General features: G+C 41.2%; 1 protein-coding gene across 5 annotated transcripts in view; it reads left to right on the top strand.

Annotated features, from left to right (window-relative positions):
• Positions 1 to 10,557: 10,557 nt before the first annotated feature.
• Positions 10,558 to 15,328, top strand: part of AP3B1 (adaptor related protein complex 3 subunit beta 1) — a 302,972-nt gene continuing 298,201 nt past the window's right edge. For all 5 annotated transcript variants that reach the window (XM_033179939.1, XM_033179938.1, XM_033179941.1 and 2 more), the window contains exon 1: positions 10,558 to 10,856. In XM_033179939.1, coding sequence (XP_033035830.1) covers positions 10,729 to 10,856 — 128 coding nt within the window. In that variant the 5' untranslated portion in view covers positions 10,558 to 10,728. The remainder of the gene's footprint in view (positions 10,857 to 15,328) is intronic.

The following is a 15,328-nucleotide window of genomic DNA, read 5'->3' as shown; positions in this document are numbered from 1 at the left end:
GGATTATAGGCATGAGCCATCGAGCCTTGCCAGTCATAGCATTTTCAAGGCACAAATTTATAGGTGTGTACTGTTTTGGAAAGCCTTAAGTATAAAAATCCCCAAATGCTTAGTAAATTGGAGGATTGCATATATTCAATTAGAGAAGAATTCTTCATGTTCCAAAATAATAAATCATGGAATTTCTCTAAACAGCAGGGCATGACAACTCACGTGCATTTGGTAAGAGAAACTTCAGAGTCTACCTGGGAAAACTGTCCTATGTAACCCAGTACAAAGCTTCCAGAGTGATATGTATCAGAGAGCAATGCATGGCTAGCTAAACAGATCAGCTGTCTAAATCAATTATGTCACCAGGGGTTTGGGGATCAGATGGAAGAGCCACATTAGACTGGATGGTGAGAAATCTCTCTGAAGCAGTGATATTTGAGATAAAACCTGAATAGAATAAAGCCTGAACAAAGCTGAAGGAACCAACCTTTTGGAAGATCCACCAATAGGTCTTCAAAAGGCTAGGTCCTTTAGAAGAGCCCAGCCAGTAAGGTCTCTCAGGTCAGAATAAGGTTGGTGGATCAAAGAACAGGAAGGCCAGATTGCCTGGAGTATAAGGGGTGTGTAAGCTAGGAAGAGTGGTTCTACAATTAAGTTAAGAGATATAAACAAGGACCAGATTGATGGAATCTGAAGGAACCATGGTAAGTGCATGTAAATTACTTCACTTGGAGCTTGAAAATTTAAAAAAATGCAGTAAGTGGAAACTCTTATTTATTAGACATCATGTTATTCTTTTCTCCATAATCCTAATTTAAATGTTTTTTTAAAAATGGGGTAATTTTATTCCTTATTATACATGCAAATGAACATTTAGAAATTACTTGTGAAATTTGAACCTCATGTCTTCACTAACCTTGTTAAATTTAAATTCTATTAAAAAACATAAGAAATCTGGGAGTGGTGGCTCACACCTGTAATCCCAGCACTTTGGGAGGCTGAGATGGGAGAATCACTTGAGCCCAGGAATTTGAGACCAGCCTAACCAACAAAGTGAAACCTTGTCTCTACCAAAAAATAAAAAAGTAAAAAAATAGCCAGGCATAGTGATGTGCACCTGTGGTCCCAACTATTCAGTAGGCTGAGATGGGAGGATCACTTGAGCCCAGGAGTTGGAGGATTCAGAGAGCTATGATCATGCCACTGCACTCCAGCCTGGGTGACAGAATGAGACCCTATCTCAAATAAATAAATAAATAAATAAATAAATAAATAAATAAATAAAAAACATAAGATGAATTTCCTAACCGAAAGGCAATAAAACTGGGTATTCATATCGTACTCACTGGTTTACAAATTTTTTAAATTGTTTCTTGCCTAGATTTATGCTGAAAGGCTCTCTCACTCCATTTCTCAACCATGAGACTCCTCAGTCAGGAAAACATTTTCCTAAAATTTGATCAGTTTTTTGAGAATACATGGACACAGAAAGGGGAACAACACACACTGGGGCCTTTTGGAGGATGGAGGGCGGGAAGAGGGAGAGGATCAGGAAAAATAGCTAAATAACTAATAGATACTAGGCTTAATACCTGAGTGATTGAAATAATCTGTACAACAAACTCCCATGACGCAAGTTTACCTGTGTAATGAACCTGCACTGGCACCACTGACCTTAAAACAAAAGTAAAAAAAAAAAATCCAGTTTTTCTAGTTTATCTTTAATCAAGCTGGGATTTACTTTAGGCATTGTGTGGGCTAGAGATTACAGTAGGCTGAATAATAGCTCCCAAATATGTCCACATTCTAATCCCTGAAAAATGTGAATGTTACTTTATGTGGCAAAAGTGACTTTACAGATACAATTCAGTTACGGGTGCTGAGATGGGGAGATTATCCTGGGTTAACTGGGTGGGCCTTAAATGTCATCACAAGTGTCCTTAAAAGAGGAAAGCAGAGGAGATTTGACAAAGAAGAGGAAGAGGCCATGTGAAGACAGAGCAGAGAGAGAAACTTGAAGATGTTATGCTGCAGCCCTGGAGATGGACCAAGGGGCCTGGAGCCAAGGAGCGCAAGAAATGCAGCCCTAAAAGCTAGAAAGGGCAAGGAAGAATTTCCCCCTAGAGCTTCTGGAGGGAGGGTCCTGCCCATATATTAGACTGTGTTCCTTGATTTCTAGCCTCTGGGCTCCAGAACTGTAGGAATAAACTTATGTTGTTTCAAACTGTCTAGTTTGTGGTGATTTGTAGCAGCAGTAATGGGAAATTAACACAGAGATGGAACCCAATTTTTGCCACACTGTTAACTAATTGTCCCAGTACCATTTATTGTATACTACATTATTTCCTAACAGGTCAGGAATATTAACTTTTTCATAACGTCAATGCCCACATATAACTGAGTCTGTTTCTATTCTATGCTACTAGTCAATTTATTTACTCTTGGGTCAATATCAGACTTTTAAACAACAGTTTTATAGTATATTTAAATGAGTGGTAGGGTGAGTCCAATATTCTTTTTTTTTCCAAAAAATTTCTTTCTGCTGCATTTATTCTTCTAGATGAACTTTAGCATCAATTAGGCTAGTAAAACATTTTGAATTTTGATTGAAACTGCATTAAATATCTAGATTCATTCAAACATTTTTATTCAGAAACATAGACTCCCTTTTAGGTCTCTACCCCAACCCCTAACCCTTCAGTAAAATTTTATATTTTTATCACTTAGGACTTGTACATTTTTTAAGGTTGATTTCTTAAGGCTTACTTCTTTATTGCTATGTGGAACAGGGTCTTTTCGAAGTTACATTCCTTTTTTTTTTGAGATAGGGTTTCACTCTGTCGCTCAGACTGGAGTGCAGTGGCATGATCTTGGCTCACCGCAGCCTCCACCTCCCAGGCTCAAGCGATTCTCCTGCCTCAGCCTCCTGAGTAGCTGGGATTACAGGAATGTGCCACAACCGCCCAGCTAATTTTAGTACTTTTAGTAGAGATGGGGTTTTACCATGTTGGCCAGGCTGGTCTTGAACTCCTGACCTCAAGTGATCCACCTACCTTGGCCTCCCAAAGTGCTGGGATTACAGGCATGAGCCACTGCATCTGGCAGAAGTTACATTTCTAATTAGATGCTATTGGCATGTAGGAACGCTATTGGATTTTGAATTTGACCACTCTGCTGAATCCACTTAACGTCTCTCAGATTTTCTAGTGAGACAATATCATTTATAAATATTATAATCTTCTCTCCTTTTTACTGTTTATTTTTCTTATTTGTTTTTCTTGTTTTATTGCATTAGTTAGAATCTACAGAACAGTGTTAAATGATGATGGTGTTAATAGGCATATTTACCTTTTTTCTGACTTTAGTTGGAATGCCTTTGATGTTTCACTATTAAATATGATGCGTGTTTTACTTTGTATATTTTGTGGAGGTATTTTAATATAATCTATTTATCTATACCTGTATTAGTTCATTTTCACACTGCTACAAAGACACTACCTGAGACTGGGTAATTTATAAAGAAAAGAGGTTTAAATGACTCACAGTTCTGTATGGGTGGTGAGGCCTCAGGAAGCTTACAATCATGGCTGAAGGGGAAGCAGGCACCTTATTCACAAGGTGGCAGGAGAGAGAGAAAAAGAGAGAGAGAGAGAGACAGTGAAGGAGGAAGAGCCCTTTATAAAACCATCAGATCTTGTGAGAACTCACTCACTATCATGAGAACAGCATGGAGGAAACCACCCCAAAGGTCCAATCACCTCTCACCAGGTCCCTAATTTGACACATGGAGATTATGGGGATTACAATTCAAGATGATATTTGGGTGGGGACACAGAGCCAAACCATATTATTGCAGCCCTGACCCTTCCCAAATCTTATGTCTTTTTTACATTTCAAACCAATCATGCCTTCCTGAGAGTTCACCAAAGTCTTAACTCATTTCAGCATTAACTCAAAAGTCCAAGTCCAAAGTCTTACCTGAGACAAGGCAAGTTCCTCCTGCCTATGAGCCTGTAAAATAAAAAACAAAGGGACTAGAGGCCCCATGTGAGTTCGACATTCAGTGGGGCAGCCATTAAATCTTAAAGCTCTAAAATAATCTCCTTTGACTCCAAGTCTCACATCCAGGGCATGCTGATGTGAGGAGTGGGTTCCCATGGCCTTGGGAAGCTCTTTCATCAACTGGCATTGAGTGCCTGCAGCTTTTCCAGGTGCACGGTGCAAGCTGTAGGTGGATCTATCATTCTGGGGTCTGGAGGATGGTAGCTGTCTTCTCACAGCTCCACTAGGCAGTGCCCCAGTGGGTACTCTGTGTGTAGGTTCCAACCCCACATTTCCCTTCTGTACTGCCCTAGCTGAAGTTCTCCATGAGGGCTCTGCCTCTGCAGCAGACTTCTGTATAGACATTCAAGCATTTCCATACATTCTCTGAAGTCTAGGCAGAGGTTCCAAAGCCTCAATTCTTGACTTCTGTGCACCCACTAGCCCAACACCACATGGAAGCTGTCAAGGCTTGGCGCTTACTTCCTTTGAAGAAACAGCCCAAACTGTACCTGGGCCCCTTTTAGCCATGGCTAGAGCTGGAGTGGCTGGAAAGCAGGGCACCAAGTCCTGAAGCTTCACAGAGCAGTGGGGCCATTTATTCCTCCTAGGCCTCAGAGCCTGTGATGGGAGGAGCTGCCATGAAGACCTCTGACATTCCCTGGAAACATTTTCCACAGTGTCTTAACAATTAACATTTTGGCCCCTTGTTACTTCTGCAAATTTCTGCAGCAGCTTGAATTATTCCCCAGAAAATTGGTTTTTCTTTTTTACCACACGGTGAGGCTGCAAATTTTCCAAACTTTAACATTCTGTCACTTCTTGAACACTTTGCTGCTTAGAAATTTCTTCTGCCAGTTACCCTAATCATCTCTCTTAAGTTCAAAGTTTCACACATCTCTATGGCAGGGGCAGAATGCCACTGGTCTCTTTGCTAAAGCATAGTAAGAGTGACTTTTGCTCCAGTTTCCAATAAATTCCTGATATGGTTTGGCTCTGTGTCTCCACCCAAATCTCACCTTGAATTATAATAATCCCCATGTGTTGTGGGAGGGACCCAGTGGGAGGTAATTGAATCATGGGGGCAGGTTTTTCCTGTGCTGTTGTGGTGATAGTGAATAAATCTCAAGAGATCTGATGGTTTTATAAGGGGGAGTTCCCCTGCAGAAGCTTTCTCTTGTCTACTACCATGTAAGATGTCCTTTTGCTCTTCCTTCATCTTCTGCCATGAATGTGATGCCTCTCAAGCTATGTGGAACTGTGAGTTCATTAAACACCTTTTCTTTCTAAATTACCCAGTTTCAGGTATGTTTTTATTAGCAGCATGAGAACAGACTAATATAGTTACTTATCTACATCTGAGACCACTTCACCCTGGACTTCATAATCCATATCACTATCAACATTTTGGTCAAAACCATTCGACACATCTCTAGGAAGTTCCAAACTTTCCCATATCTTCCTGTCTTCTTCTGAGCCCTCCAAACTGTTCCAACCTCTGCCTGTTACCCAGTTTCAAAGTTGCTTCCACATTTTTCAGGTTGTTTTTACAGCAGTACCCCACTCTACAGGTACCAATTTACTGTACTATTCTGTTTTCACACTGCTACAAAGATACTACCCTAGACTGGGTAATTTATAAAGAAAAGAGGTTGAATTGACTCACAGTTCTGCATGGCTTGGGAGGCCTTAGGGAACTTACAATCATGGTGGAGGGGGAAGAAGACATCTTCACAAGGTGGCAGGAGAGAGAAGGCGGAAGAGCCCCTTATAAAACCATCAGCTCTCATGAGAACTCACTCACTATCATGAGAACAGCACAGGGGAAACCACCTCCATGATCCAGTGACCTCCTACCAGATCCCTCCCAAGACATTTGGAAATTATGGGGTTTATAGAGTTTAAAATTTGAGATGAGATTTCGGTGGGGACACAGAGCCAAACTATATCAATATCTATTTACATATATGTAATAATGACAAGAATATTTACTCTTATTTCTAGATTATTAATTTTTTCTTTAAATCAGAAGTGCCAATAAAATATTATTAAATGATTTACAAATCTATCATTATAAGTTTATTAATGTTCATTCTTTTATCATATAACAAAACCTATTGTATTATTTTATGTTTTTCATTTAACATTTGTTTAGTATTTAAATAGTTTATTGTTCTTTTTTGTATTTAATAAAATCAGACCTACAAAATGAATTTGGAAGTGCTTTGTCTTTTTCTTTGCTAAAGTTTAATAACAGTTTAAAATAACAGAAATAGCAAACTCCTTATAGGCCAATAGAACTATATTAGTCTAGTCCCTTTTTGGTGGTAGATTTTTGGCAACGTTTCCAATTCTCTTCTATAGTTATTTAGTTTATTCAGGTTTCCTACAACTTTTGAATCAATTTTTCTTTTTTTTGAGACAGAGTCTCGCTTCTTTGCCCAGGCTGGAGTGCAATGGCACCATCTCGGCTTACTGCAACCTCCGCCTCCCAGGTTCGAGCAATTCTTCTGCCTCAGCCTCCCCAGTAACTGGGATTACAGGCATGTACCACTACACCAGGCTAATTTTTGTATTTTTAGTAGAGATGGGGTTTCACCATGTTGACCAGGCTGGTCTTGAACTCCTGACCTCAAGTGATCCGCCCACCTTGGCCTCCCAAAGTGCTGGGATTACAGGTGTGAGCCATGGTGCCCGGCCTTGAATCGATTTTTGTAACACATTCTAGATAATAATGAGAAAATGTTAACATTCAGTATCTATAAAGTATGCCTGCAAATCAATAAGATAAAAGATCCACTTAAAAATAAGCAAGTGACAAATGTGCAAAATTAATAGAAGAAAAATTCAAATAGCCATTTGATGTGTGCTTTAAATCTGTTATATTTACGGTAACCATATATACCTATTTCCCTGGCAGAGTCCTGGTTTACATGTATTTGTCCAGTCAAATTATGACTAGTATCACTTTTTGTCTCAAAAACTTCCTCTTTGGGGCTGGGTGTGGTGGCTTATGTCTGTAATCCCAGCACTATGGGAGGCTGAGGAGGGTGGATCACTTGAGGTCAGAAGTTCGAGACCAGACTGAATAACATGGTGAAACGCCATCTCTACTAAAAGTATAAAATTAGCTGGGCGTGGTAGCGCATGCCTGTAATCCCAGCTACTTGGGAGACCGAGGCAGGGGAATCACTTGATCCCAGGAGACAGAGGTTTCAGTGAGCTGAGATCACGCCATGATACTCCAGCCTGGGCAACAAGAGCAAAACTTGTCTCAAAAAAACAAACAAACAAACAAAAAGAAAACTTCCTATTTGGACTACAAATTTTGCTGTCTCTTTACTTACAATAAATGAGATGCAAGTGTAAATGACAGTAAAGATTTTATTATTATTACCAATCAGATTAGCAAACATTAAAAAGATTTATAATATACATTGCTGGAAAGGGTGTGTTGAAACGGAATAATACTGGTGAAAGTGTTGGTATTCTCTTTTCAGGTTAGAAATTTGGCTATATCTACTCAAATTTCAATTGCGCATATCATCTGTTCTAGCTATTGGACTTTTGAAATCTTAACTAATGGGAATAGTGGTGGCATGGTGCAAAGCCATGCATTGACCAAGTTGTTATAATAGTCCAAAATTGAAAACAGTTTACATGTGTATCAGCAGGCTATTGATTAAATAAATAAAGATGCCCCTATGAAAGGAAATACTATGTAGATCTTTAAAACAGTGAGATGCAGTAAGATGCAGAATGGTATTATGGTTTTAACTGGGATTTGGAGAAATATGCACATATATCATTTATTTTTCTATGCTTAGAGAAAAAAGCTTGAAAATATACACCACATTTCACAACTATATCATGAGGGTTAGATGAACAGAAACAGAAACAGAAAATTTGATAAAGGTTTTGTTAAGTATTAGGGAGAAAATAGTTTTTGAAAAAAACCCCAACTTATTTGGCAGTAATACACTACGTATGCTGGAAGGAAACAGAAAAATCTGGTTTGGCTTGGTAACAGGTGTCAGAGAGTAATCTTCTAGTTCTGTTAAGGTTTCTTCTGGTTGGAAGTGTGACTTTTTTTCCTCTGTCAGAAAGCTTCATGGCTATATAAAAGATTTTTCAATTCTAGAGATATGGGAATGCTAGACCACAGCCCATGGAGTTATTATTTTTTATCTTTCTGTAAGAATATACAGTCTTAGAATTTTAAGGCAGTAAGGGCCTCAAGTCCCTTCTTGTCAAAGCTCTCATTTTTTAAAAAAATTTTTTTTTAGTGATAAAAAGAAAGTTTTATCTATTTCATCCAGGAATATATACTCTGTATCTTATACGTAATATTCCAGAGAAAAAGTTACCTATACCTGTTTTTTGAAGAAAGGATATTCTTAATATCCACACCATTCAAGGACAATGTAAAAACAAAACAAAACCCCAAAAAACAAACCCCCAAAACCCAAAACCCCAATATTGTAGGTCAGTCTCCTACCTGAGTCTGTGTGAGAAAATAAAAATATTACAAAATGAAATCAAGCAGTTAATTAAAAATAACAGACTCAAGGATAAAGAACTCCTCAAGTCCATCAGAAAAACTACTCAGTGTAAAAGTGGATAAATAGGTTCATGTGCAATTCCCAGGAAATAAAATGCAAATGGAGTAACCACATAAAATATTCTCAAGTTCATTATGACCATGAAAATGAAAATTACAATACAAATAATATTCCTTCATATCATATTGATGACAATAAAACCTTTTTAGAAAGCTAAACCTTTGTGAGAATGTGAAGAAAGAAGATTACACACTGCTAAAAGTATGCCGGAAAAAAATTTAGGATATCTGGTAAAAGTGCACATACTCTAAAACCAAGAAATTCTATAATCAGGTATGTGTCAGATATTTTCTAGGCTATGTGTATATCAATGTTCTCCTTTTACAAATAAAGTAACCAAAGCCTAACTCTTTTTACTATTAATATATATGTAAAACTACTTAATAGTTTGTGGTATATATTAAGGATTATATAATAATATATAGTTATCTATGATCATCCTCATCTTCATCATCAATAGTCAGTTGTAGATGAAATTATATTAATTAATATGATTAATATTGACAAACACATTTTAGGTGATCATCATTGGATCTCCGGAGCAGTATGCTAACAGCCGAATTAAAAACCTGCCAATATTTAACCAGACGATGAGGTTTGGAGGACATTTCTTCCTCTCCCACCCAGAGTCACGCTCGTGCGTGCTTCCACAGTGACAGTCTGACCTTTTGAAACTTGGAGATCATACTCTGATCCTTGAAAACGCCCCACCGCCTTCCCAGAGGCTGCCGGTCTCCACGTTCGCGTTCTACCTGGTAGAATCCCTTGACAGTTTCAGTACCTGGCCGCCAAGGCTTTGGGAGTTAACGCCTACCTGGACGGAAGGCACTGGGAAGAAGAGAGGGAAGGCTCTGAAACCCACCCGAGAAGGCGGGCTGGGGGAAGTCACTCCTGGAAAGAGGTTTTCTTGGGTGCCAGCACCCGGAGAGAGCTACTCTGGGGCCAGGCAAGCATCCCGCCTAGGCTCCCTAGTGCATGTTAGTGAGTGACACGACAGCGACAGGACACAGGAAGAAGTGTCAGATGACAGCTGTGCCTGGCGCGCAAGGTGGTCAATTTTATTTTTGGTAGCTGGACGCCAGTAGGACGCACCACTTCAGCTCTAAACTGGAACAGGTGGTCCCAAGACGTTTTCTGTTCTTTTTCATTTTTTTTTGAGACAGGGTCTCGCTCTGTCGCCCAGGCTGGAGTGCAAAGGCGCGATTTCAACTCATCGCTACCCCCTCCTCCTGGGTTCCAGTGAACCACCTCAGCCTCAGTAGCTGGGACCACAGGCGCGAGCCACCACGCCGGCTAATTTTTATATTATTTGCAGAGACAGGGTCTCGCTATGTTGCCAAGGCTGGTCTCGAACTCCTGGCCTGAAGTGATACGCCCGCCTCGGCTTCCCAAAGTCCCCTACTGGCGCGAGCCACCGCGCCGGTCAGCCTCCAAGATTTTCGTTGCAAGGATGGAATGGTCGCTTCTGTGCGGATCCTCCAAACCATCGTTGGGAGAGGCCTCCTTAAAGTCTGGGAGAAAAGTTGTTTCGGGTGGATATGAAAGTAAGGCAAAGCCGGAAGGAGGAGAGTAGCCGAAACAAGCAAAGTGATCGTGATGGGTTTAGGAAAGGTGATCTGGCGTGCTAAATGGCGTTTCCGGAGAAATCCGAAAACTATTGCTTTACAGAAGTATACCAAAGAGCTGCCCTGAGTCTGGAAACCCCTTAAGGGATCAAAATGGATGCAATGGGTATCCTTCTCCAATGACACCCTTCACCGGCCGGGAGCCTGGCAGTTCGCCACCCGCAGCCTCCCTTTCCGCAGCCGGGCTCGCAGCCTCTCAGCTACCTCTAAACCCCGGAGCAGGGAAGTCCGCGCAGGCCTGGACGGCCCGGGTGGGAGCCTGCCTTCCCGCACACTGCGCATGCGCAGGGGGTGGCCTGCCAGGTCGGCTCAGGGAGCCGTGACGAGTCCGGAAGCGCCTGCGCGCGCTCCTCGGTACGAGAACTAGTTTTGTTCCGTGCCCTCTGGAGTGGAACCCTTTGGAGAGAACCCCCGGCAGGACCAACCCCGCACCCGCCAGCACCGCGGCAATGTCCAGCAACAGTTTTTCTTACAATGAGCAGTCCGGAGGAGGGGAAGCGACGGAGCTGGGTCAGGAGGCGACCTCAACCATTTCCCCCTCGGGGGCCTTCGGCCTCTTTAGCAGCGATTTGAAGAAGTGAGGAGAAAGGACGGGGATGGGAGGGAGGAGCTGGGGACTCGGAGGAGTGGGCGCCGGGTGGGCTCCCTGGAGTGGAGCGGGGTCGCCCTAAGATCTGAGCAGAGCTGGGCGGTAACGTGTTCCACGGGTGGGTGGGTGGGGTTGGTTGGCGGTGGTGGCAGTTGGGGGAGTTTGGGGCGTGTGTTTGTGGGGGTCTCTAGTAGTTTTCAAACTTTAGTGAAAAGGAAACCACTTGGTGAGCTTAGATCCCACCCCTGAAGACACTGATTGAATTGGACTTGGTCTGGGCTCAGGAGTCTGAATTTTGAGCATAGTCTTCTAAGTTTATCTACCGTTCGCCGGATCGGACTTTGATACATTCCCTGATTAGGGAGATCAAGGTGAGAGTGCGAGTGTTGCTTGTGGGAAGTTATTTTGTGACCCCGGAGTGTAGGAAGAAAGAGGTGGGTTTAGGCTGTTAGAATGGACAAACTGGTTTATACCAGTATCAGTGTTCTTGGATTATATCCTTCGCACTACAGACAATAACACCAATCCAAAATAAGCATATGAATAGAAAATATTTTAAGAGTGTTACTATGAACAAATCCTAAACTTTTACAAATTAATAATGTGAATTTTAAAAACAAATGTTAAACAAGGTACACTTAGTTTTGTAAAAAGTATCACCGAGAAATGGAAAGAAATCCCAAGTTGTTTGTTTGGGGGGTGGGATGGTGGTATTGGGGTGGTGGTAGTGGTTAAATTTACCAGAATTATCATTTTTACGTTTCTCTTATTTTAAATTTTTCATTACTAAGCAATAGGGTCACATAATAGTCTGTCGCTAAATTCATGCTAAATTAAGGTAGAATAGCTGTGCTGGTAGCTTTGCAGATATGTTAGAGGGTATAATTAAAATTTAAATTAAACGTTACTACCAATATTGGGTAGTCTAGAAAGTGCTACTACTTGAAATTAGGATTACATTTTGGCTGTATTGAGGATCAAAATCATATAGATAGCATGTACGATACAATATTTTCTTTTCCTTTTTCCCAGATTAGAAAAGTTTAAAAGTAAGGTAACTGATTTCATTTTTCATTATATGCATTTGGTGACCCATTGTTCTAGAGCAAGTACGGAGCTTGTTGCCTTTACTGTTAGCAAAATGTTTAGACTGAATTGACCTGTAAATCGGCATCAATCTGTTTTGCAAATTAATTTACTTTTCTGGTTTGTGAACATCTAAGATGTTTTCTCTTACATTTTTGTCAGATTTGGGGCCACGCACGGCAGCTCTAGGCTGTAATCTCAGCACTTTGGGAGGCCGAGGCGGGCGGATCACTTGAGGCCAGGAGTTTGATACCAGCCTGGCCAACATGGTGAAACCCCGTCTCTACTAAAAATACAAAAATTAGCCGGGCGTGGTGGCTCCTGCTTGTAATCCCAGCTACTCTGGAGGCTGAGGCAGGAGCATCGCTTGAACCCGGGAGGCAGAAGCTGCAGTGAGCCGAGATCGCGCCACAGCACTCTAACTTTAGTGGGTGACAGAGTGGGACTCCGTCTCAAAAAAAGAAGAAAAAAAGGAAAAAGATTTTTGTCAAATTTTGACCTGGTTGGAAAAAAAACACAAAAAACTTATGGCTTTGACTCTGTGACCAGTGCTCTTGAGGTGACCTAACAGGTTGGATTTAAAATAAAAGTAGCTAATTGATTAGAGGTGGTATGTAATATATGCAAATAACCATGGTTGAATTGTGTTCCTCAAAAGATATTTATTATTTGTGTCACCACTTTACATTTATTATGTCATTCAGTTTTCTTAACAACCCTGCAGGTTATTACCAGCTGCTCCCACTTTACACGTGAGGAAATTGGAGCGTGATCGTTAACTTGGGAAAGGCCGCAAAGCTAGAACATTGCACTGTCTGAATTTGAACTCAGAGGCTCTAATATTAGAGCCCATTCTCTCAAAAGTTTAGATGTGCTACTTACTACGTGATGAAATGTATGGTATTTTTATTAGTGAGCGCATACAACTCACGAAAGCTTTAAAACTTTAAATAGCTCTAAGTAGTACCACCAGAGAAGCTTCCAGGGATTAGAAACATTTGGCTGTTGACCTGCAATCTAATGGAATTGTACAGAAACAAGGAGACCCCTGTTCTGGAAATGGTCATTAAATCTCTCTTGAGTCCGCATTTTCTCATTTATAAAACCGTAATATTACTTGCCTTTTAAAAAAGTCGAATGACAAAATTTATGTAAAAAACTTGAAGCTGGCCGGGCGCGGTGGCTCAAGCCTGTAATCCCAGCACTTTGGGAGGCCAAGGCGGGCGGATCACGAGGTCAGGAGATCGAGACCATCCTGGCTAACACGGTGAAACCCCGTCTCTACTAAAAATACAAAAAACTAGCCGGGCGAGGTGGCAGGCGCCTGTAGTCCCAGCTACTCGGGAGGCTGAGGCAGGAGAATGGCGTGAACCCGGAAGGCGGAGCTTGCAGTGAGCCGAGATCCGGCCACTGCACTCCAGCCTGGGCAACAGAGCGGGACTCTGTCTCAAACAACAACAACAACAACAAAAACTTGAAGCTCACCCTGTTCCTCAGCTCTGGTTTTTAATGGTTTACTCTGATGAAATAGTTTCAAGTTTACAAAAAAGTTGCAACAATAGCACTGAGAGCAACCCTTTTGCAGATTTACCAATTAAAAAAATTGCTACATTGCTTGCTTACTGTCTCTGTCACTCACTCTCCTCATGCATATTCAGGCACATATACGTATTCATGTTATGTGTCTTCTGAACCATTGGAGACTCGGTTGTACACATCATGTTCTTTTTTTTTTTTTTTTTTTGAGACGAGTCTTGTTCTGTCCCCCGGGGCTGGAGTGCAGTGGTGCGATCTCGGCTCACTGCAGGCTCCGCCTCCTGGGTTCACGCCATTCTCCTGCCTCAGCCTCCCAGGCAGCTGGGACTACAGGCGCACACCACCGGCTAATTTTTTGTATTTTTAGTAGAGACGGGGTTTCACCATGTTAACCAGGATGGTCTCGATCTGCTGACCTTGTCATCTGCCCGCCTGGGCCTCCCAAAGTGCTGGGATTACAGGCGTGAGCCACTGCGCCCGGCCCCCACATCATGTTCTTTTACACTTAAAATCTCAATGTGTAACTTTTAAGAACAAAGATATTCTCTTACGCAATTTACAGTGTTGATGGATTCAGGAAATTTAATGTCTGTACAATCTATAGTATGTAATCTAATTTTATCGTTTGTTCCAGTAAAGGTGTTTTCTTTTTTCCCAAGAATTTTTTTCCTCAAGTACGGGATCCAGTCCGAGATGATATATTTAATTTAGTTGCCATGTCTCTTTAGTCTTCTTTAATCTGGAATAGTTTCTTAGCCTTTTTTGTCTTTCATGACCTTGCCATATCTAAGGATTGCAAGCCTATTTTTTTATTTTATGTTAATCAGTTTTTGGGTTTGTTGGTGTTTCCTCATGTTTAGATTCAGGTTATGTATCTTTGGCCGGAATACTACCATAGGTGATGCGTGCTTCTCAAACTATTACATTTGGAGGCGTAGGGTGTCCATCTTCATGAGGTTAATTTTCCTAGTCATAGGGTTGTCCAGTTTCTCTATTGTATCATTTCTTTTTTTTTTTTTTTTCAAATTATCTGTGGGGAGACACTGAGACCATGCAGATGTCTTGCTCTTTTTTAAATTGTCCACTTCTACATTTAACAACCATTGATCAATCTCCTGAACCTGTCTTCCTCAATGGCTGCAAAATGGTAATGTTTCAGCTGCAACTCCCTCTACTGTTGTGCTCTTTGGCTTCTTGGCCTAGAGCTCTGTGTTCTCTGATCTTTCACTAACCATCTCAATGATGCCAAGGTACTTCCTAGTCATAGTATTAGATTTTTGTTTTATGAATTTAATCTTATTTATCAGTATTATTTATCCTCTCCTCCCTTCAAACAGAACCAGAATTAGATGACTTTATGAAAGTAGATCCTATACCTCATTTATTGACTAAAAAGGCCTGTGTATTAGATTATTTGCTTCAAGATTTTTAATTTCTTTATTTAAAATGTAAAGAACTTATTTTTGTACTCTCATTTTTTATTTTTTGAGACATGTCTTACTCTGTTGCCCGCCTGGAGTGCAGTGGTGCAATCATGGCTCACTGCATCCTCAACCTCCCGGGCTCAAGTGATCCTTCCCACCTCAGGCTTCTGAGTGGCTCAGACTACAGGTGCATGCCACCATGCCCAGCTAATGTTTGTATTTATTGTAGAGATTGGGTCCTGCCATGTTGCCCAGGCTAGTCTTGAACTTCTGGGCTCAAGCAATCCACCTGCCTCATCCTCCCAAAGTGCTGGAATTACAGACGTGCACCACTGTGCCTGGCCCCTTCCTTCTTTTTGAAATGTTCTCAACTTCTATTGTTTCTGTTTTTTTCTGTTATTTTTCTTCATTAAA

The sequence above is a fragment of the Trachypithecus francoisi genome, unplaced genomic scaffold, assembly GCF_009764315.1.
Source record: "Trachypithecus francoisi isolate TF-2019V2 unplaced genomic scaffold, Tfra_2.0 Lachesis_group2, whole genome shotgun sequence".
Classification (NCBI taxonomy): Eukaryota; Metazoa; Chordata; class Mammalia; order Primates; family Cercopithecidae; genus Trachypithecus; species Trachypithecus francoisi.
Note: the sequence above shows the minus strand (reverse complement) of the source record. Positions and strands in the feature narration are given on the sequence as shown.